The sequence below is a fragment of the Chelon labrosus genome (assembly GCF_963514085.1).
Source record: "Chelon labrosus genome assembly, chromosome: 16".
NCBI lineage: Eukaryota > Metazoa > Chordata > Actinopteri > Mugiliformes > Mugilidae > Chelon > Chelon labrosus.
Genome location: NC_140349.1, coordinates 17,907,408 through 17,930,614, shown reverse-complemented (window position 1 = coordinate 17,930,614; position 23,207 = coordinate 17,907,408). Strand labels below are relative to the sequence as shown.

Below are 23,207 nucleotides of genomic sequence, written 5' to 3'. Positions count from 1 at the left end.
TTTTTCCCCCATTCAGAGTAGGGGGTGGTAATTGAAGAAGGGCTGAAAATTGCTTTTCAGTCACACAGCGTTTCTGATAGCAATTCATTACTTGAGGCTGGGAGGAAAAAAAACTCTATTTCTCCCACTGTTCTAGACAAACCAGTTTTTCCTCTGTGATTTAGCTCTGCAGTTTTATAGATGCATGTTTGTGGTGTCAGTCTTTTAGGGAATGAGCTTATGTTGGGTGCTTTGGTGGGGGCTTGTTGAACCTGTGATATGATACTAGCTGTAACCACTACTACTACACACCCACGCTAGTACGCTCGATGAATGACACTCTTCTGATGAAAAAGTGATTCATGACAAGCCTACCACTCACGGCCTATCATGTTGCTTAGTTTGACAGTCACACATCTGGTCTGCACGCACATGCTGTACATACTTTTTTTTTCTGACTGATTATTTGCCGTGTCAGTGAACACATCTTCTATAAAAGCTCCAGTGAACTGGAGTCTGATAAATTGAATGTTGTGTTTTTCAGTCAACAAGTCCAGCAGCTCTCACGAGATGAGATCATGGTTGAGATTGGCTTAGCTGAGCCAAGGAGACACATAGAGTATATTGAGTTGGCTGCTCTCCCTCCTATCATTCAAATTGCAAACAAGATGATGGAGTACATCACATCAGAGTATTTGACTCCTGTGTCAATAATTAATAATGAGAAGAGGAAACTGATGAGATATGCTTTACTGGAAGTGAGATGATGCACTTTCTGTCATGTTAAGTATGTTAACGTGCTGTATCATTTATTAATTTTGCTTTTATTCCTTTTCATTGTTCACCTTCCTTGTCTCTCCATCCTTCTGTTTCCACTCCTCTTTCCAGCGGAGTGCGGAGGCACCATCAAGGAGGAGCCAGCCGGCCGTATCCTGTCTCCAGGCTACCCAGCTCCGTACGAGCACAACCTGCACTGCATGTGGACCATCGAGGCTGCTCCTGGAAGCACTATTAGGTCTGAGCTACACCCTTGGTTACCTTTTTTTTTTTTTTTTTTTTGCACTGTCCAGTTTTCTGATTACATTGTTCCGCTACAGGCTTTCTTTCAATCTACCACCTTTCAATATACTTCCAGTTTAGCCCCCCCACTCCATCCCCCCTCCTTTCTTTTTTGCAGTGGTATTCATCACTTTCGCAGGCTGCTGTGTAATCAATCTTCACTGTGCTTTTGTTGGCCAATAGCTGAGTTAAAGCTGGGTGAGAGGAAATGCCACATGCCTCAGAGCTTCCAGGTTTCAGACAGGGCAAAACAAAATGAAGCGTTTCAAGTTCATGAATGTGAAGAAACTTAAGCAGACAAAACCCTGCACCTTGTACAGGTTTGGTGGGATGTTTTGTTTGATACACTAAACTGTTCAAAGGTCCGATAGAAACCTATTATTAGATTCATTTTTTTCCTGTATTTTCATCTCCTGTTTCACAGTTCTTTTCTTTATGTCGCCTCCTCTCACACAGATTCACTGCAGTCATTCAGCCATTGCCCTTGCCCTTAAGAACACCTCCTCTAATGCCACCTCTTGAGTGCGATCACCCAATTTGATCTCCCATACACACATACATGTAAAACAATAAGCTGCTGAAAATCTTTAGTGCAGTATCACAAGTGCACACTTAAACTTTCTTAACAAGATGGTGTCCTTGTAGTTATTGGAGCCTTAGCACTGGTGTTGTTAGCTTTATTGCGTATCCATTCAAATACTGAGGATGTCAGACATGTTAACACCAGTTTCAGTTATATATCAGTTGTGTACATGCTTTGTCATGTAGCAGCAATATAAATGAATGCAATCATCTTGTAAGCCTAGATACTTGACGGAACAGTGCTCTTTAACGAGAGCACAGCTAAATCCATAAGCACATGTTTATATGAAGGAACATGTGGAAGAGGCAGACAACACAATAGACGATTTAACTGGTAGGGCCATAATCTCTGCTCATAAACTGGATTAGGTTTTCCAAGAAGGTCATCATAATAGAACATTGTGTTTTGACATACAGTTTTATATACATATATGTATATATATGTTGCTCTCTGTTCCAGCCCACAGGGTTTTAAATGAAAGATTAAAGGTGGAGTAAGGCGTTCTAATCCTATACACTTGTTGTCAAATTCAGAATATCCTGAACATCCTCACAGTCCACCAGCTGTCTAGTTCGTGTTTGCACTGAAATAAAAATGTGGTGTTTCAACACAGACCTGGCTCTGTAAATGGAAAATCAGAGATGCTTGGAGCCAACCAGCAACTGTGGGCTCGTGCATAGGATAGGGGAAAGGGAACAGGGAAGTGACGAAAGTAAAATCCATTCGAAGACAAAGGATAGTAAATCTGTCTAATTCTAACATGTAGAAATCCAAGAATGAAAAGTTGTTGTGTAACGGCCCTAGAGGAAAAGGTTGGACGAATATAAATTGAGAAAAGAAAAAAAAAAAAAGATTATATGATCTGCCAGGTGCTTGGTTCTGCATTTACATCAGTGAGGCTTTCTAAGAGTGGTTTGAGTCCTCCGAGTGTTGAGAAACACGGAGACGCGTGCGGAAGATGCTCTGTTTCTGCGTGATAGTTGGGTCACATTAGTTTTGCTATGTTTCACAGAGCCAAGATATGCAGCTGTTGTTACACCATTAGCTGTACTATTCTACGAGACTGGAGCTGGTGGGCTGACTCTGGGATACTGTGTCATCCTGTCCCCATGTCAACTGTTAGCAACTACCTAGGCCGAGCATCTGAGTCCTGAAAGGTGGGGTGTTTGAGTTTAATCTGGAGGAATGGTAGATTCAAAAAAGACCACTATATTGAAGTGCCATCTATTGATGTTGGAAACGGCATCCCACTAAACACTCCTATCTCACCCCTCCCTTTCCAGGCACGTGCTTAAGTGTAAAACCTCTAAAGACCTTCTTTAAAGCCAGTGTTTGTTTGTGTGCTCCGAGCTTCTGTAGAAACACAGCACACTATGATGTGCTTTCCCCGTTCCCTATGAATATTTGAAGCACTCATTCTTTGATTTCAAAATGTATTTTGGGCTTATTGCATGTATTTTAAAATGCAAATGAGCAAGGGAGTGACTTGCAAGAAGGGGTTAGACTGGGTGGAAGCTGAACTAGGATCCTCTGCTCAGGCAGTATATGTAAAGGGTGTATCCAGCTAATGAAAACAGTGCACTATTCAGTAAGGAAAACACAGTTCTGAATACTGTATTATATTTCTGCCAATAGATTCCCGTAGATCATTCACTCTAGTCCTTTAAGTACAAGGAGTTCATCCACATAAAATACATTTTGTAGGAATTGTGCTTTTCAGACTATGCCTATAAATGTATTTCCTCAATTTAATCTAATCTACCTTTCATAGATACATAAAGTCATATTTAACCAAAAGCAATATTAGACTGTAAACACAGACAGTAATTGTATGACCTGCACGCTTTTTAGACCAAACAATGAAAACTCATATTAATAATTACAGTCTGCGCTATATGTAGGTTTTTATTACACTGTACATTATCTCCATAATATCGTTCAGCTCTGTGTGTTGTATGCACGACTTTATTTATGTGTGCATGCTATCCTTTTGCTTGCACATCTGACATTCCAAGGTCCCCCATGATTACTAGTTTAGGTTCATTAGTGCCTCCGCTACCTCTGGGTCCCTGGCATTCCTCTGCAAGGTATGCTCCATATCCGTGGCTTTGATCCTACGCACGCAATTCATTATTGAGAAGAATTTGCAATGCATTAGCCCAGGGATTCCTTGTGTATCAAGTCATGTAGCTGAGGGTAGCACACTAATCAAACCTCACTGAGTTTCAGCGAGACCAGAAGTTGTTTTGAGTGACAACTAAAAAGCCTAAGGACTGCTTGGCAAGAGTTATTGATGGAAAGAGAAAATAGGTTGGAGGTACAGAGTGGAACACAGGAATAAAGAGATAATAATAAGATCATATGGATAGCAATGATACTGGAGGCAGTGAGCCTTTTTACTGATGTAACATTCTGTGGTTACTGCTGCAGAGATCAAATGAGGGATCTAGGCCACATAGTATTCTGAACAATAACACCAGGTGTGTTCATGTAAAAATGTTTAGTTTTTAGAGGGAAAAGAAAAGGAAGTAATAGTAGCAGTTTCCATTTCACGGTTAAAGTAGAACATGTCAGTCTGCTGTTTGGGAAAGATTGAATATAACCACACAAAATATACATTCCTAATTATCTTCCAATCAAGCGATTTTGGACTGTCATATCCTATAACCCCATTCAGTATAGTGTGCCCGTCTCTTGACTTGTGACTGACAAAGCCCAAATAAATCACAATGGGTCCCTTGTCAGTGTTCGCCCATTGTTCACCGTCTATAGAGCAGCACCCGGATTTGTCTGGAGATAAAATCATCAGTACTGTCTGGCTGTTCAGCTCAAGAAGAGACTTAGCCAAATGTAATTAAATGTCAGCTTGCTCTGAATGTTGTTTTTACATTAATAGCATGCTGTACGTTTATTTCATTTGGGTGTATTTTCCTATTGAGGAGCCACATATACCGCTTTTCCGATGCAATGCATTTCCTATTTGTCCTGCTGTCACCAATGAAGGTGCACCTGCTGTATACGTGGTTTCACTTGTGTGTTCTGGTTTTACTCATGTTGTGGAGACACAAATCTCTTTGAATAGTCACCGCTCTCGGGACAAATAGCACGTCAACTGTGAACACTCAATGTTTGTGTAAGGTTTGGTTTGGGTGAGCGTAAGGCCTAGGTTTAGATAAGGAATGGTTTTATTTAGGTTTAGGGTAAGATATGTCATCTGGATGGTCTTAGTAAATGATGTGTCTTTTTACATGTTGAGGCTTATTTGGATTGCCCTCGCTTTTTAAGGGTGTATTTTAGGTATGCAGAGTTGGTTTTCGCAAGTTTTAAATTAGTATTCGGTCCTTCTTAAAGAAAGATTGAGGCTCATGAACGATAGTTAAAGTAAAGTTTTGAGGGAAGAATGACTGAATGTGTTAAATGGAGATGCTTATAAGTCCAAGAGTGTGTGTGTTCTCTGACCTCTGCTTTTATCTTGTGCATTCATTTCCCAGTTTCACACCTTTCCCTGCCTTGAGATAATTGCGGACTTTCTTTTATCTGTATGATAACACTGCTTACATGTTCTTGCATCATGTGCCTCGCAGTAAATGAACTGGACGGAGATTGCCGTGACCACGGTTTACTTCAGGTCTCAAGTCTCACTGTCTGGTTCGCTCTGTGCCTTCTGAAGCACATTGTATGAATGTGTCTCCACCGTGATGAATGAGCCCACTGGGACAGTCCCACAGAGGCCACATCCACACGTACTGATGAGGTCAGCCCTCGCTGTGAGATTGCCTTCACACACACTATCTCAATTAAGTTTAAGGAGCAGCTAGTTGGAAGAATATGTTTGCTCTACATCTGTCTTCTTGCTCGTTCCCTCATACCACACACATCCAAACGCACCCCCACATACTTACTTATTTATCATCTTCATGTACACATACACCTACTCCGAAGACTCCCCACAGGACTCGTGATTGCAGCTAGACTGTTTTGTATTCATATGACAGTGTCTCAGCACTCTCTATTTCTCTCTCTATTCCTCTCATATGAATACAAAATAGTTAAGGCAGAATCAAAAGAGACCTGAGAAGTCTCTTCCATCCCTCTCTTCTCCATCTCATCTCCTCGCAGCGATTCCTCTGACACTTGATTGAACTATTTTATCTTGTTAAGAGGGGACCAAGTGTAAAGGAGAGCCCTCAGCCGTAAACTTCAAAACACGCTTTCCTGTGATTCCACAAAACGTTAACTGCACACTGAGACACAAATTTCCCTTTCCCTTCTTGAGGCATGCGGTGATTCCACTTCGCTCAAGCTGTCGTTTTATGCATGTTTCTCGTACCCCCGGCCCAAACCACTCCACCTCACCCCACGTGCATGTGTTAAATGGGGAAGCTCAATGGACTTTCTCTACTGGAAACCGACATTTCTCTGCCTGGTTCCTCTGAAAATGACAACCACAGATGACTAGCTGTGAAGAATTTAAGTGGGAACCTTTAAACATACAGATGAAGGAAGGGAAGTGGGGATAGGCCTTAAAGAACTTCAAATAGAAAAAAGAAATCCAAGAGGGTTGGTTCATTCAAGAAAAAGGTGTGGTCTACATGCCCTACATGTGATCTACTGAGACCTCTTGAAAAGAAGGAAAATGACAGGCTTGTTTTTACACACCAGTATCAACATCCTTTCTTACTACCCTCCTTGCAGCACACTTATCCTTTTACCATCTTTTCTTTCTCACTATCTCCTTATCCCACCCTGCAGCCTTCATTCTTAGAGTGACAAGGAAAGATACGCTATTTAGATGCTGTATAAAAGGAGCCAATTATCCTAACATGCAACCCACGTCCACCCTATCCATCCGAGCGCTCAGCACAAATCGCAACATCCTTCAGAGCTTCCTCTGCTCTGCATCAACCTCTTATCCTCCTGCCATCATCCTCTTCTTCCAGCAGCACAGCAATGATTAACGCCGGACTTGTTTTTGGTCCCTCCCTCACCTTCTGCTTTTCCTCGACGTGCATCTGCCTTTCCACCCACCTCTCCATCTTTGCTTTAACACATAAATCCAGTGCTGAAGGTTGCATTAGAACATGAGTTCCGTCAGTGCGGCAGCATGAATCCAACACGTGACTGTTGCCCGATTACGGCGTCACCCATGCAAATCCTTTGAGTTCACTTGCGTCATCGGTGCTGTCCAAATACACACACATATGCTGTACATGCATACATTAATAGTCTATTCAGGAACACGCAGACACTTAAGAAAACATGCTATTTTTGTTTTTCATATATGCTGGGCAATTTCCGACAAACAACTCAGTGCAGAGTACGGGGAGGTGGAGCGTAAAGGGATCAGGGTACCTGAGGGTTTCATAACGGCATTTGCATAACAAGCATCCAACTGCCTGAGGCCCTTACATGACAGAGATAGAGACCTTTGAACACAGCCTTTGGGTGCTGGCGGTGTGGGAAGTTAGTAGGTCAACCTTGTAACTATATATAATTGTATTCATAATCAGGCTATAGTATACTGGATTTGTATCCAGGAATTTATGTTTAATGCTCATTTTTGTGTGATAAACTAAGTTATCTCAAGTGGTATTAGAGAAATATATTGGATGTTAAATGTGTCACAACTTCTCATCCAGTGAAATTTCCCACAGGTCATGTTATACCTAAAACAAAGGTAACTGGACTTCCATCCAAGTGGCTTCTTCAGTTCTAAATAAAGGACGGAACCCAAGTTTCATTCACAGTTAGAGGATGTTCAGATTAACCTGGGTGGTATCTTCTTTTTCACAATCAGTGGTTCTCTAACCACACAGTGTGTGGTACGAATTGGGGAGAGATGTTCAGACTTTGTTGTCAGTGGCTGAGAGGTAATGTTTTCCAATTGTACATAGAATAGCTTCCTTTACTCCTCTTTTAAACTGTGTTCAAATATCAGTAGGTTTTCCACATTTCATTCCCTACTCATAGTCATAAATTTGTATAGCCACTGTAAGAATAGCATTGTGGATACAAGTGGCCAAAATGAGTTTGTTCCATAGGATGACAGGGCTAAACCTCGGGGGATGGGATGAGGAGCTCGGACATCTGGTGGGAGCTTGGAGTGGAGCCACTGCTCCTTTAGATCAAAAGGGCCCAGTTGAGGTGGTTTAGGCATCTGGTGAGGCTGCTTCCTGGGCGCCTTCCCTTGGTCCCTTTGCTCCACCCCAGTGTAGACCGATAATTTGCCTTGGGAAACCTCATGAGAGACTGTGTTGCTAGGGAGAGGGGCATCTGGAATACCATGCTTATGCTGATGAAGATGGATGGATGGATGGATTTATTGATTCCCCATTGGGGAAATTAACATTTACACAGCAGCACAGTGAGTTAACATCGCCAGCTTTATAAAAGAGGTAGTTTATATATTTCAGCTAAATGGGATACTTTTTACTTTATTATTAATACTGGGAATCACTGAGTTTTTCTTTTTTTTTAAATAAATGCCACCAGTCTTTAGGCTGTTGCTTCTCTAAAGCCACTAAATCAGACTTTCCTAACTCTCGCTAGACTACAGACTTGAAGGTTTGATTGTCTGTGCCACAAAACAAAACACGGATGTTTGCCCTCCAGTTTAAGTTTGGCAGCAAATCACCATTGATCCTCAGTGAGGACCAGAAAATAAGGAAAGGATCAGCTTACTCTGTCCTCTATATCTTCCAGCAACTCAAATATATTAGTAGTGGGTTTCTGTTTTGTACTAACAATATATTTTCGTAGACATAGAGACTTTGAATGATTGCTGATCTGTATATCACATGGTATTATCTGTGCTTCGTGAAGATTAGTGAGGGAAGTGTAAGCAAAGGATTGAGTACAAGCTTATGCTCGTTGTTATATGATGTTAGTCAGAAAATTGGAAAGACGCCGCTTTTCTGGGATAAGGAAGTTAATGTGCGAACCAAATGTAACCATGAGTCTGTTCTTGTATCTGTTTGGCAAGCGTGGGAGCTTCTGTATGGCCTACCCTTCAAAAATACCTATCAGCCTACATTTGTGTGAATAGTTACTGGTGCACTTGTCTGGATCTGTTTGTTTTATGTGCGCTTCTTTCACGGGCATTACGACGGGGCTTGTCAAGTAGGTTACATACAGTATCCACACACATTGTCGAGTAGCCTCTGGCTGCTGCTCACACATCACGCAGTATGAGAATCGGAGCCTGACACCAATTATGCAGAAACGGTGGGAACTTGTTGCTAAACCCGACATATCAGTGGGTTGCTGTTTCTCCTCTGCATCATCTGTTGCTTAAGGCTTTATTTGTGTGTGTAAGAGTGTGCGCGTGCTTGTGCGCGTGTGAAGGGACAAGGATACTAAGAGCACATAAAGTACCGCAATTTCCTATGGATGACTGTGGAGATTACTATTCAACTCACTGAATTTAAAAATATGCTGGACAGATTTTATAATAAGATCGCTCGGGCTTCTGGGCAAAGTGGCAGAATAAACATATCTCAACCAAAACAAAATGAATAAAATCTAGTGCTTTGTACATGTTTTATTGCACTAATTATAACACCTCTTTGCTTTGGATTAACACAAAAAAATTACACCACCTAACTTCTTGTGGAGCATGAGTGGAGAAGAGATAGGCGTCAGACGGCTAGCAACATGCGATGGCACCCACTTCTCACTCAGAGCAACCATGCTTAATCGTACATAACTTAAAGCCTTAATACATTTACAGTTGTCAAGAAGGGGGAAATTAACTCAAGAGATCAAAACCACTTTTGTACAAGAGTGGAAGCGGGATTATTTCTTCTGTAAACTTGTCCATTTCAACATGAGGGTCTACGGGGACTGACAACTGCACTTCCGTGTTGGCTTTATATTTGAGAGATTGCTGCTTGTTTTCATCTAACTGCGTTCCACTCTGTTCTCTTATTTTGATGGCATGGAATGCAGCAGTGTGTTCCAGAGGGAAAAAAAAATCTAAAGTGCAAATGAAATGAGTTGACATAAATCAGCCCTATTTTTATATTTTTTTTGTTAGCACTTGAGGTTTGTTTGCAGGCAAGAAAAAGCTACTGGGAATATAGTTTGTCTTTAAATAAGTCCTTTTATATTGAGTAGTCCATGTCAACATCACCATCCCTCTCTCATTTATTCGCTTTCTATCCCTTTAGTCCTGCTGAGCCTGCCCGAAACACATACTTACACGTGCTCACACACAAGACTCAACAGCAATATATAATTATGAATCCACTGCACTGAAGCTGCAGCTCAAACAAGCACACACGTACACAGCTACAGTGCATTTCGCATCCGTCGGACCACCAGCTGGCTGACAGCTGTCTAAGCCAAAGTGAAGGGTAGATGTTTTGACAGTGTCATCTTTCTGATGTCTAGACTGAAACCATTAAATGCCGTGGCAGACGTATCTGCTTGACTGACATTGTGGAACAACCACTGAATGCTCTGATTCTGGCGTCTGTGATTCACTGTAAAATGTTATTTGTTTTGGCCTTAACTGCGTTTTGTCTTTCCTCTATTCCTATATTCTCGTCTTTAATCACATCATTACCTTGTGTTCTCTTGAATACCCTGATTTAATCCAGTTATTTCCCCTTCATTTTCTCTGACTCACCATTTAATACATTTTAGAAATAGTAAAAAAAAAAAAAATATGTAAAAATAGATTTTACCTGCTTTATTATTATTTTCAATTTTAATCTTTTAACAAAACAGACACAATTCTGCTACAATTCTGATTTACCGAAAGGAACCATGGTTTGTTTTAACAAAATTAAATGCAAATAGGAGTGTGCCAACAGCTTTTTGTCTGTCCAAGGTTGCTTTGTTAAAACATTAATTTTAAGGGTAAGTGCATAGGGATGAAATTCATTTCAGAGAGCGTGGACTGTCAACTGTCCTGACCTTTAAAGTATTTTGTCTTTTCCTTTTAACAGTCTGCATTTCCTGGTTTTCCACACGGAAGAGGTCCACGATGTGCTTAGGATCTGGGATGGGCCCCAGGATGGAGGGGTCCTGCTGAGGGAGCTGAGTGGCTCAGTGCTGCCCCCAGACGCTCACAGCACCTTCAACACCGTCAGCCTGCAGTTCACCACTGACTTCTTCACCAGCAAGCAGGGTTTTGCTCTGCAGTTCTCTGGTGAGAACCAATGATAGTAGACTGATTGGGGGAGTTATGGAAATGTGGAAACAAGATTGTGCGGGACCAAATTCACCACTCCCTCCTTCTCATGTTGTAGCTCAGGGCCAGCTTTATGTCATTTCACTTGTTAAGCCGTCGTTTGCTCCTCTAGTCTCTACTGCAACCTCCTGCAACGACCCGGGCATGCCTACTAATGGGACCCGCGGCGGCGACAGCAGGGAACCCGGGGACCATGTGGTGTTCCAGTGTGATCCTGGCTACATCTTACAGGGGGCAAACAGGATCACTTGCGCGGAGATCAACGGTCGCTTCTTCTGGCAGCCAGACCCTCCTACATGCACAGGTCTCTATAAGCGCAGCATGATGTCATTAATCATGCCTAAATCCTACATGGATTAGCATCACAGCTAATCTGAAAGTCGTCACATACCCATTACCACTGCTGAATAACTCTTAGGCAGCTTTCTCTGAGGTCACATTTTCACCGCCCTCTTTTTGCCCTCAAACATGTGCTGAATCACACAGCTTCTTGAAACTTTGATGTGCAACTACACTCAGTGAACTTATTTTCACCAAGAGCAGTCCTGCTTATGCTTCAGTGACTCGATCACAACACAAGACAGTAGAAACTGAAGGGAAGGCTAGGAAAATAAAAACTGTCTTATCAAGCGTGTCATACCCTGCAGCCTGCCTAATACAGTCTTCTCTATACCATCCCAACTTTTGTGGAACAGGTAGACAATATATATACCTAACTCGATTACTTAACAGACTCCTTAAGTGAATCTTAAGTGGCAAACCAGATTGCGACGTTCCCCAGACATTTACTGAAGTCACTGCTGCAGACAGAGGGATGTGATTATCCTGCTCCTCAGTAACTACGCAGACCTCTCAGTCAGACCCATACTCTTTACAGTCTGCTTTTAATGTATGATCCCACACAGTGCTCTGTTACAAAGCAATGTGTAGTAATTAACACTGGCAATTAAGACCTTGTAATTAGCTGCCTGGTTTAATTAGTGCTTAGCTTAGTTCATCTTTGGGTGAGGCGGTGGACAGTTCTCTGACACTTACAGGTCAGAATAAGACAAGTCAGTGTCAGTACGTGTTAGCTGTGTCTCAGTAATTCCAGTCATCAGTTGCTGCATCTTCCTATAAGGAAGCCGTACACCACAGGTTAGTAATAGTTAAAACTACGAAATGGCCTACTTACTTACGTTCTTTTTTGTTTTTCTGTCACTTCTTTCATCTGTCAACTCTTTTCCTCTTTACCAATTTGTATTTACTACTATTTTACTTTTTATAGGTGAAGGCGCATAAGACAGAAAATCTTTATTAGTCAAATCACTTTTTAAATTGGTAATGACAACATTAGATCAGTTTGTTCTTTGGATCTTTTTCAACTGTGTTGGCCAACAGCTGTCTTTTATTATTTACTGTTAGATAACACTGCAGTGGATTGTAATGAATGTCTCCTTTTCTGTAGCTCCATGTGGCGGGAACCTGACAGGTCCTAGCGGGCTGATTCTGTCTCCAGACTACCCTGAACCATACCCCCATGGGAGGGAGTGTGACTGGACAGTCACTGTCACACAGGACTATGTCATTTCTCTGAGCTTCAACCAGTAAGCTTCAGTAGCTTTACAACACGTGTTTTGACCGTTCAGCTGAGCATTGATACCATTGGTCTGCTTTTTCTGTATAGCATTGTGATATTTTGTCTTTTTACCCCAACACCTATTTTCAAATTAAACAAGTTAATGTCTAAGCATGTTAAGTTGCTATTTTGTTTGCAGCTCATTAGTATTCTGATCATTTATGTAAACGTGTGTAACCAGGTTCAGCTTGGAGCCCAGCTATGACTTCTTGCACATCTATGATGGGCCAGACTCCCTCAGCCCCTTGTTGGGTAGCTTCTATGGCACGGATGTTCCAGATCGCATTGAGAGCAGCTCCAACACACTCTTCCTGGCTTTCCGCAGTGATGCTTCCCTCAGCAGCAATGGATTTGTGCTGCAGTACACGGGTATGTTCTTTTGGTTAGAGGAATAACTTAAACAAATACAGTATTTGGCAACTTGCATGAAACTATAAAGTTGGTGGAAACTTGAATTGTGTCTTGCTGTGTCTTTTTATGATTCTGAACAAAACAGTGACTTTTAAATAGGTTGTGTGACTTTATCCCCTGAACAATTGATGTTTTAAAAATCTTCCTCTGGCAGACTGACAGTGGATTTACCCTGTGCTGCTTATCGACCTTGCAGATTGTTTCTTTTAAAGTTTCTCTTGTGTCTAGTCCAAAGCGAGTGAGATTAGTGGTGTGACAAATGCTTCAGTGATAGAATAGGGTGCCTGTGCCGCAGCATCCTGATCACCACCCTCCCATTTGTGCCAATGTCTGCTCGGGTGTCGTTATTGATGTGCACCTCCTCTGGTAGTGTCGTAACACAAAGAATTATGGAAATAAAGAGGCGACAGCATGTGTGCTTAAGCTCTTTTTGATTGGTGCAGCTGCACAAAAGGCTTCTGATAAATTATAGCAAACAATGTTTTGTTGTCTCACGTCTAAGCTTGGCTGACCACAGTTAAGTGTTTGGGGGACCCAAATTTATTTGTTCACATGAGGCACTCTGCACTGCACACATGGTGCAGAATGATCACAGACGTCCTTGAGAGTTGGTTTGAGGATGGCACAACACATCTGTGTTTTCAGCGTTTGCGTTTCAGCCTTGTAGTGGAATGCCTCAGTGCCTGTGTGCTAAAGCCTTCTCTTAACAAATATACAGACGCTGAACAAGCTCTAAATTAGACAGGGCATCTTTGTTAAGAGCTTTGCTTGAGAGAACAGTGTTAAATCTTCCTAAATCTCAGGGCCTCAATTAGAGCTGTTTAAGGTATCAGACATTTAACCAATTACGCATCGACCCCGATCTCACTGTTCCGACGGGATTTGATCTATATAAGCAGTTCAGACGATTTTAGAACACTAACTGTTTAGCAATACAGCTCTGCAATTCATTTTCAAGCTATACATAAATGGAGTGAAACACGGTCGTTTGGAAAGACAGCGTTACAGAGCCTACCCCTTAACTCACTTGCAGCAATATTCTCCGCAGTGTGTGATACAGTGTGTGATATTGTATGGCCAATCTGGTTGAGCAGATGGACCCAGTGTGTGGCTCAGAAAAACTCCCTCACCCCACTTCCAATTCTCCACACTAATGAACCATAACCAAATAATACATAAATTACCTCCTCAGTTTCAGACAAACAACGTGGCACAAAAGCATGTTTGGCTGCGACTTTGGGTCTGTTTGGTGAGGAAGCAGCGAGTTGACGAGTTGGCCCCTGCTAGTATTTGGTCAGCCCGCACACTGAAAATTGCATTACAAAATCTGCCCGAGGTGCTGTCAGCCTCTTTACCAAGCAGTCTTTATGTCTTTCTGTTTCCTTGTCTCTGGCCATGTTTGATTGGGCTCTCCAGGGAAATATATGGGCTGGAAAACTTTCCATGGCTGAGCCACATTTGAATAACACACCCGGACGTAGACAAGGACATTTATGCAAAGATAACACGCACATACAAGTGCCCTCATATTCCTATCTGTCTAATCTGATACCTTCACCGAGTCAGAGGCTCTTTTTCACTTCACATCACGTCACCTAAACTCCTTTGAGTATTTTTCAAAACAGATGATGCCTCTCTCTCATTTTCTCTCGCACCTACGAAATGTCCCAAGGCGAGGCTTGTTAAATCGGTCACATTCATTGTGGCAGCCGGCTTTCTCTTGGCTAGCTCATAGTCAAGGGTCAGTACATGCCCAATGCCTGCTACATCTATCACGCCTCCGCTGTCTCTTTTTAGGTGTGCCGGTTTAATTGGGGAGATGGCAAGGGAAGGTTCAGGTCTAAATCAGCGCACACAAGGGCTCAGCCTGTCTAGAACAGGTGCTCTGAGTGACAGACAGACCACATGTCTGGCCCCAGTACTCCGTGAAGTGCTGAGGGGATGCCTCCTGTTTGGTCAGATGGTGTCCACCTTTCAGCCTAGAAACTAGACATTTATCTAAAGTGATATATGTCCATTATTAATACGTTAATTAATACTGGATTAGAATTTTGATTTGACGTGAACTTTTTACTGGTTTCTACAAACACAGAACAATTTGCAGGCTTATGTAAAATACGTAAGACATTTTCTGTATGACACATACTTATTTAAAGGTCACACAAGTGAAAATGTAAACATATCAAATGTAAGCATTTCATCATATCAAAAAATCCAATTCTAATATGGCATTTGTGAATACTATTAGAATTAAAGAGAAGCAAATAGTCTTCTTTGATGACATCCCAATGAACCTTTAGAGATAAGTGCTCATTCAATGCGAGCACTGTTAAAATGTTCCTTTTTTGAAATTTGCTTTCAGCCAATCCATGCTGAGGCAGTTCAGTCTTCAGCACAGATTTTTTTACTTGTTTTATTATTTTTTGTTCTTTGTAGAGCGGTGAACCATAATTTTCCTGACAAGAGAAAACATTCGACTCACCTTCCCTTATGTGTGTTAAGTCATTAAATATTGAAGTTTGCTGCAAGAACAGAGAGGACCGCATTTAAGATTGAGCTTAGTTGCTTTGGGCATATTTTTTTTTTCCTATGTTTATTTTTGCTGCAAGGGTGTGAAGTGTGCCAATTTGACAGGCCTCCTCTCACGTTTCCACCTGAAAACAATGCGACGGTAAATCGAGCGAGACATCTTTCTTACGGCCTGAGGAGTGGTGATTGATATGCGGTTAGATGCACTGTGTGAGTGAGTGAAGTTTGGCAGGATATGCTAGTATAGGTAGGTGTGTGTGTGTGTGTTGGGGAGCTGAGGAAGAAAGCTTGCGTATGTGCATTGTCTTCTCTAGTTGGCTGCACAGTGAAGCGTTGTTTGAGGGGCGGTTGTGTGCAGTCAGCAGACCTTGGGCCAGAGCCACGCCACTCTCAATCAGCTGCCTGTCTGTCTCCACAGCCATACATACCCCAGCAGCCACAGATGAAAGGCCACCGTCAAGGGCTAGAGAGAAAAGTGGCAGTCAGTGAGATATATTTACTGAAAGAGGAAAGCACATAGTTGCAGGAAGCAGGGAGAGAGTGAAAGGAGTAAATGCACCCACAAAGGAAGGAAGTCACAAATCTAAGTATATCAGCAACCTGAGGCAGAAAACAATTTCTGTTCCGCTATCACTGCTGCAGCTTGATGCAAAAATCCTTTTATTGAATACCAACATGTGCTCCCTTCTGTCTCTGATTTTCCACCGTGTTACCTCTCTCCACAGAGAACCCTAGGGAGTCTTGCTTCGAGCCTGGCCTGGTGCGCAACGGGACGCGGGTGGGCACCGATCTCAAGCTGGGCTCCACCGTCACCTACCACTGCGACAGTGGCTACACGCTAGAGGGAGACGCGACGCTCACTTGCATCATGGGGGGAGACGGCAAGCCGAGCTGGAACAGACCCAAACCCATCTGCATTGGTAAACACTGACATCTGGAGTCTGTTGTTAGGAACACAAATCACATCAGTGCATATAGATCCATCACATGTGAACACGCATATGTGACTGTGTTGTGCTTCCACAGAGCTTTGTCCTGCAGGTATATATGCATAGAGCCGTGTGGGTTTCGGTGATATTAATAGACGTGAGAGCGTAGCTTTAATTTAATCTGCAATTTGAAGAGAGCTGCTTATTTTGCATATCTTCTCACACTCACAGCGATGCCTGCGTCATTCTGACTGCTCTCTGATATTCCCATAACACACGCTGTGCATATTCCCCTGGAAAGCTGTAAAAAGACACCACGGAGCCTGGCTCTCGCAGTGTGAAGCCTCAGTTATATGTCAGATGGAAGACGTGCTCATACCACACACATTTTCACGCAAGCAAAGTGCACATTCATTTATCTGTATTCAGCACCACCACAAAGATACGAGCACACACACACACACACACACACACACACACACACACACAAAGCATTTTAGGGGCTTTAACCAGGAGAGGAGATTCGGGCCTCATGACACCAAGGCTAACCCAGACGGACACTTGGAAAACATTGCAATTTCACTGTGGCAAACACGGGGGACATCTTCCACCCAAAGCCCAATCAGACAAGAAAAGTAATTTAGGAGTGATGGAACAGAGGGGATGAAAGTTGGAGGTGGGGGTAGAAAGGGAACGGTCCACTATCTGCTTCAGACCTTTCTTCTTTGTTTTCCCGATCCTGTTTTTAGTTGTCTCTTCATGTCTCATCTCTGCAGCTCCGTGTGGTGGACAGTACTCCGGTTTAGAGGGAGTGGTCTTGTCTCCTGGTTACCCTGGCAACTACAGCAGTGCCCGAACCTGTTTGTACTCCGTAGTTGTGCCCGAGGATTACGGTAAGCCGAGGAGGAACAGTGCGTTACCGTACTATTTTCACTGGCAAATTTTTAATTGTGCATGTTTGAGTGTATAAAGGCGGGTAATTATTTGTGCTTAATTAAGATACAATGAGGCTCAAATTATACTCAAGTGCCTCACTGGATGCTGAATATTTTTTCCATTGCTGAAAATAATGGGAAAAAAGGAGGAAAATGGTTGAGCATAAATGAATATTCTTAGTGACAGGTATGGAGGAGAAAACTAGTTTATGGTAAACTTGTAAAAGCTCCTACACTCTGTTTCTTTAGATTGAAATTAAATGATTTTAGTCGCCGGTCAAAGGTTTTGCTGAATGCATTTTTAGTATTTTTCTATCACACAGTGATTGATAATCTCCATATTCATCTGTCTCACTGCTATACATATATTTTTCACATTACATTTTGTAGTGCAATTTAATCTCCATTTTACACAGCAGACATACAATCTGTCTATCAGAGACACACACACACTAAAAAATAATTGGTGTCTGGAAGATTCAGTGTTTCCCAGAGTTTCGCTACTTTTTGGCATTTCCATCTTAAAGGTCACAGTTTGCTTCCAATATGTGATCCGCTGCTGTAGGAGCAGCAAATTATTCGGAAAGCAAAACAATGTGGACGTGTGACACAGCTCAAACATGCAAATTGAAGAAGCAAACATGCTTCAGTTACTTTCACTCACTCTGCTTCGCTTTCTCTGTCAGGCTGTCTATCTTTCTCGCCTTTTATCTCCTGCTTCCTTTTTCTCTTGCCTCTGGCTCTTTAATGAGTTATCAGCATCATGGCTCTGTGGGGGAGAGCTCAAGTCCTATCATTGTTAAATTACACAAAAAGCATCAGCAGCCGTGGTTGGCTTTGGGGTACCTCACCCCAGAATTCTGCACGTTCGAGGTCATGAGGCTCATTCAGAGGTCCCGTGCTGCTCCAAAACGACTGGACACCCATCCCTTTTGGACCCTTCCGGCAGCATGTTTTACTCTGCGAAGTCAAGGCGAGGGAGGAAATTGAAATAATTAAAGTCCACATTTGCATTTTCCTAGAAAATGACAGCGAGGCCCAAGGCAACTCACTTTGTCGTGCAGAGCCACAAATGCTGTCGCCTCCATTCTTGCCGCTTCTCATTAGTCTGATGCACCAGCTCTAATGAAAGGCTATTTTCTTCAATTCAGAGGACAGGGTGGGTGTCAGTGCAGCCACTGGTTTCTCTTATCGCTGACGCAGATGAAGAGGAAGTACAAATAAAGTAAACCGCTGGAGATGAGTAGGCGATTACAGATGCTGAGTCATGTTGAACAAGTGAAGATATGGTCCTGTCAGCTCACCTAATGGAGGGCACTCATCCCCTCTCCCCTCTGCCCTCTTCCTCTCTTCCTTAGTCTCCTCATCCTTCTCTTTAACCTGCAATATTTACCACGTCTAGACTAGACATAGATTGAATGTGAAAGGGCTGAATATGTTCAGGCAATAGCAGTAGAAAGGGTGGGTTGAAAGGATGAAAGCACCATAGTGGAGTTTTAGCTGCACATTGTACAACAGATTGGCTGTCATTGCAAAGTCTTTCATCTACTGACAGGCCATCAAGCTGAGACAGGATTGCTGATCTCCCTTGTAATATCAGTTTTTGGTTGTGTTGTCATAACCGGCGGTATTATCCACCCTCCTTTAAAGAAGACATTTTGATTGAAATTGGTGTTGATAATATTCTTTTGAATGTAGATAGTACAGACTTCTTTTTTATGGATTTTGTTCTGAGACATTTTAAATGAATTGTAGAGCTTTCAGTGTGACTGTTGCAGTCTCCAATTTTAGCTAATTTCAGTCTTTTCTGTCCATGTCTCTCTTTTCCAGTGGTCTTCAGTCAGTTTGCCTTCTTCCAGACAGCTCTGAATGACATTGTGGAGGTTTACGATGGGGAAAAACAAACCTCCCGTGTTCTAAGCTCACTGTCTGGAGCACACACAGGTACTTGAACACACACTCAGATGCCTGCGTACATTCAGGTTGCCGGGTATCAAACTTAACAGAGAAAATAGAAGCTATTTATATGGAACTGCAAGCAAGAAATGACTCATACACACTTGTTCTTATTCTATAGCAGCTTGTACCAAATCAGCAAGTTAATCTGACTATTTGATCTCCCAGCCATTATTTTTTACATGACAGGGGACTAAATGAAATGTTGCCTAGGCCTTATCCCTTTCATAAGGATCCAGTTAAACTCTGAGTCAAATTGCTGACACAGACAGAGCAGCCACAGCTGCAGGTGGGCTTCAGTGAGCTGTAACACAATTTAACACAATTTAAAGCGTCACAGGAATAACATATAAGCAGACAGGCTCAAGAACTGCATGACAAGAGTTTGTTAACAACCAAATATTTACTTGTAGTTGGAGGAAACTGTTTCCTTTCCCCAATGATTGGTTTTCTAACACCCCATTGTTGGCCAAAGACTCAAGTGTGAATGGGGGTGAAACTCATATGGGACAGATGTTAAGACTCAAGAATTGACTTGGATGAGTGGGGAAATGAAACGTTTTCACAAAATGTACCTGGATGACTAAGAACCTTTACAGACATTTCCTCAAACAGTGACCAGGGCCTTTATTTACCTCACCAGAGGTTACTATTTTGTATGTATGGAGCCTTGTAAGGCTGTTCAGTAGTCCAGGTGTGCTCACTGCTCTCTGTGTGTCCAAATGGATGGGTTAAATGCAGAGAACAAAATCCTTGCATGTGTACATATATACATGGTCAATAGGTCAGATGTAGTTCTTTTTCAGTTTTATTGTGAAACAACTAAGCACACATACACCCAGGAAAGTAATACTTTAAGTGAGCATGTGAGAACAAAACGGTATTGGAATGTTTCATATTCAATGCAGTACAAATCTACATTATGCTTAACTAGCATGCACATTTTATGACAGGCCCCAAGAGTTTATCCACTCTTTGTTTTTTTCCCCGAATGTTGTTGACATGTTCTAAATTCATTTGTTATTAGAGCAGAAGGTCATTAATATTCTCCTATTCAAATGTAATGTGATCTGTATCAAAGTCAAGTGTGGAAAACCACAATGTGTTAATAACAGGCTAATATCACACACAAACACACACTTCACTGAACACTGTAACAGATAATCCCCCTGAGGAAAACAAACAAAAAAGTTAGCATGTCCTGGGCTTTAGTAGTTGGTCAGTCAAATCCTTTTTCAGTGAAAGGTGCTCAAACCCCAATCCTAACACATCGAGTCCTATCCCTGTGATTGGACGTGATTTAATATAGAGATATATATTAGTTAAAACAGACAGAGCATGATTGTCATTGTAACTTAACATTTAAGTATATTTTAATAATTCTAAAACATCGAAAATATCAAAAACGTTTACTTATATCCTTTTTATTTGTGTCTGAGCATAATACCGATTTACCTAAATGAAGTGAGGGCGGCCCAAATTGCCTTCTTTTGCCAAACTGGATGTCCACCCTCAGTACAACACATATACACAAATATAGAAGAATTAAGTAAAGCAGTTGTATATGAGAATGTATAAAAGGCAAAAGAAAGACAATTATAACACTGAAACAGAAAAAGTGAAGAATAAGGCCAGTTATTATGTTGACACATTGATGTGATAAATGGCTACAATACATTGCTACTGTATAAAATAGCTTGAGTAAGGAAGGTTCAACCTTTGTAGAGGGGTGGGACTTTAGGGCAGCTCTCCGTCTCAGCGTGCCCCAACCTGTGGCTTGACAAAAGCAAAATGATTACTTTGGTTTGCGTCCAGGACGGCCTCAGAAAATCCAGCTTGCAGCTCAATAAACAGGACGCTATATTAACTGGGGACTCCTGGCGGTGGGTTCACAGAGCCGTCTAACCAGCCATGGCAGGAGCAGAGCTGACATACTTTGGCATGGGAAAAGAGATTTTTAGCCCACACACTGCTTTTGAGCTGGTGCACACAGTAACTAGCATGAATTAGGCATAATCTGGAAGCTTGTACCTGCATCGAGCAGGCAGGTACACTGAAGCTTATAATGCAGCCTGAATACATATCAGCTTTTACAGCCTCATAAAGCAGGAAAATCATCAGTTCTCAGTAAATATAAGCTGCTGTTATGTATAGTAAATATATTTACAGGTAATGAGTGTTTTCATGAATGGCAGGACATGTTTGCCAAGCATGGTAAATTACAGTCGTCACAACACGAAGCTTTGTGCCGTGATTATGCTTACTAGGAAAAACATATTACATTAGCCTCAGAAAGGCATTATGTTGTCATTACTGTTATATCTAGTAATGTGAATTGGTCTTTTTTAAAGGGCAATGGGGCGGCACAGTGGAGTGGTGGTTAGCACTGATGCCTCACAGCAAGAAGGTTCCGAGTTCGAATCCAGGGGCCTTTCTGCCTGTGTGTGCGTGGGTTCTCTCCGGGTACTCCGGCTTCCTCCCACTGTCCAAAGTCCATGCTGTCCAAAGACATGCTTGTTAGGTCGTTGGCTGTAGGTGTGCATGTGAGTGTGAATGGTTGTCTGTCTCTCTGTGTTAGCCGTCTGATAGACTGACGACCTGTCCAGGGTGTACCCCGCCTCTTGCCCAGTGACAGCATGGAAAGGCACCAGCCCCCTGCAACACTTCACAGGACAAGCAGTTACAGAAGATGAATGAATGAATGAATGAATGAATGAATGAAGGGGCAATGATGAATGAGTTATTGGAGGCACTGGTGACAAACGGAATCAAATGAGGGAGAGTAGAATAAGCGACCAATAAAAGGCGTGGATTAGAGAAGATGGCAAAATGGACAAGAGGACTGAATCTAGAAATCAAGGAGGCTTATCTAAATGCAAATTTTGGAACTGTTTTTTTAGAGGGAAAGGCAAATTTGAAGTGTGAATACAGAATACATTAAAATCCAACTAATAGCATTTTTGTTTCACTGCTGGCATGCTGCTGAAAAAAATCAAAATAGGTATTCATGAAGTGTAAGGTTGACATCCTGTAATCACCAATGGACTAATTCTTTTCATCTCTAAATATGTGGTTGAGTTGTTGTGTGACAGCTGGAAAATTAATCTCTGATATTGTGCCCCATGGCTACTGTGTCTGAATCAGCACATGGGAACAGCTGCCACTTTGACCACTGACCTTCAACCAAAGTCACACCTGTCCTTGAGAGTCTTTCACAGGCCAGCGCAGAAGATCATTTTAAATGCAAACTGGTTCGGAGCTGGAAAGGGGCCAGAGGGTTGATAAGTTACATGCTGACACGTGTTTGATCTATCTGAATGAATACCTGCCCCGCACAGCAAATTATTAAACACTTTCACCATGACAGCATGCAGCGACAGGCCTTCCTCTAATAAACTACCCAGCATGCCTTGGGGATCCTACAGTGGCACTTGAACAGTCATGGCGATGACGCATTACAAAAACGGTGCCACTTGAGCTATCTCAGGATGCTACGTTAGAAGGTGCAGAAAATCCTCACACCAAAACACGAGCGAAACCTGAATCCTCAGGATAGACTAGCAAACAAACACACACACCCACCCACCTACACACCCACAGATGTTGCCTCTGGGGTTAAGCACGTCTGCCTCCCACTAGAGTGTGACAGCAAGCAGACACGGAGTAATGAGATTCACTGCAGAGAGCCAGTCAGCAGCACACTGAGAGAAAGACAGAGAGACAGAAACAGAGATGCTCACACTTTATATCATGTCCTATGTCAGTCAACAAATTTTCCAGCACAGTTGTTATATCACAAGGGTTTTCCTTGTGTGTAATTACACTGTGAGCTGATGAGGATAGCAGGAGATAATAGCAGTAATTGCAGTGTCTGTCTGTAGATTTTATTTATAGTCTGAATGATTTAGATATTCTTGGAGGAGTACTAGTACAGTAAACATTCAAGCGTTGAAGTTTAGATTGAGGATTCCGAAATACAATTTTACACACAAAGAGCAAAAACACCAACAGA

General features: G+C 42.2%; 1 protein-coding gene across 1 annotated transcript in view; it reads left to right on the top strand.

Moving 5' to 3' along the window:
- csmd2 (CUB and Sushi multiple domains 2) overlaps positions 1–23,207 on the top strand; it is a gene marked incomplete at its 5' end in the record, with an annotated part of 258,538 nt that overhangs the window by 170,321 nt on the left and 65,010 nt on the right. Inside the window, 8 exons of the mRNA XM_084562774.1 lie at positions 868–994; positions 10,573–10,775; positions 10,930–11,121; positions 12,265–12,403; positions 12,617–12,804; positions 16,101–16,295; positions 17,081–17,197; positions 19,070–19,183. Coding sequence (XP_084418900.1) covers positions 868–994; positions 10,573–10,775; positions 10,930–11,121; positions 12,265–12,403; positions 12,617–12,804; positions 16,101–16,295; positions 17,081–17,197; positions 19,070–19,183 — 1,275 coding nt within the window. The remainder of the gene's footprint in view (positions 1–867; positions 995–10,572; positions 10,776–10,929; positions 11,122–12,264; positions 12,404–12,616; positions 12,805–16,100; positions 16,296–17,080; positions 17,198–19,069; positions 19,184–23,207) is intronic.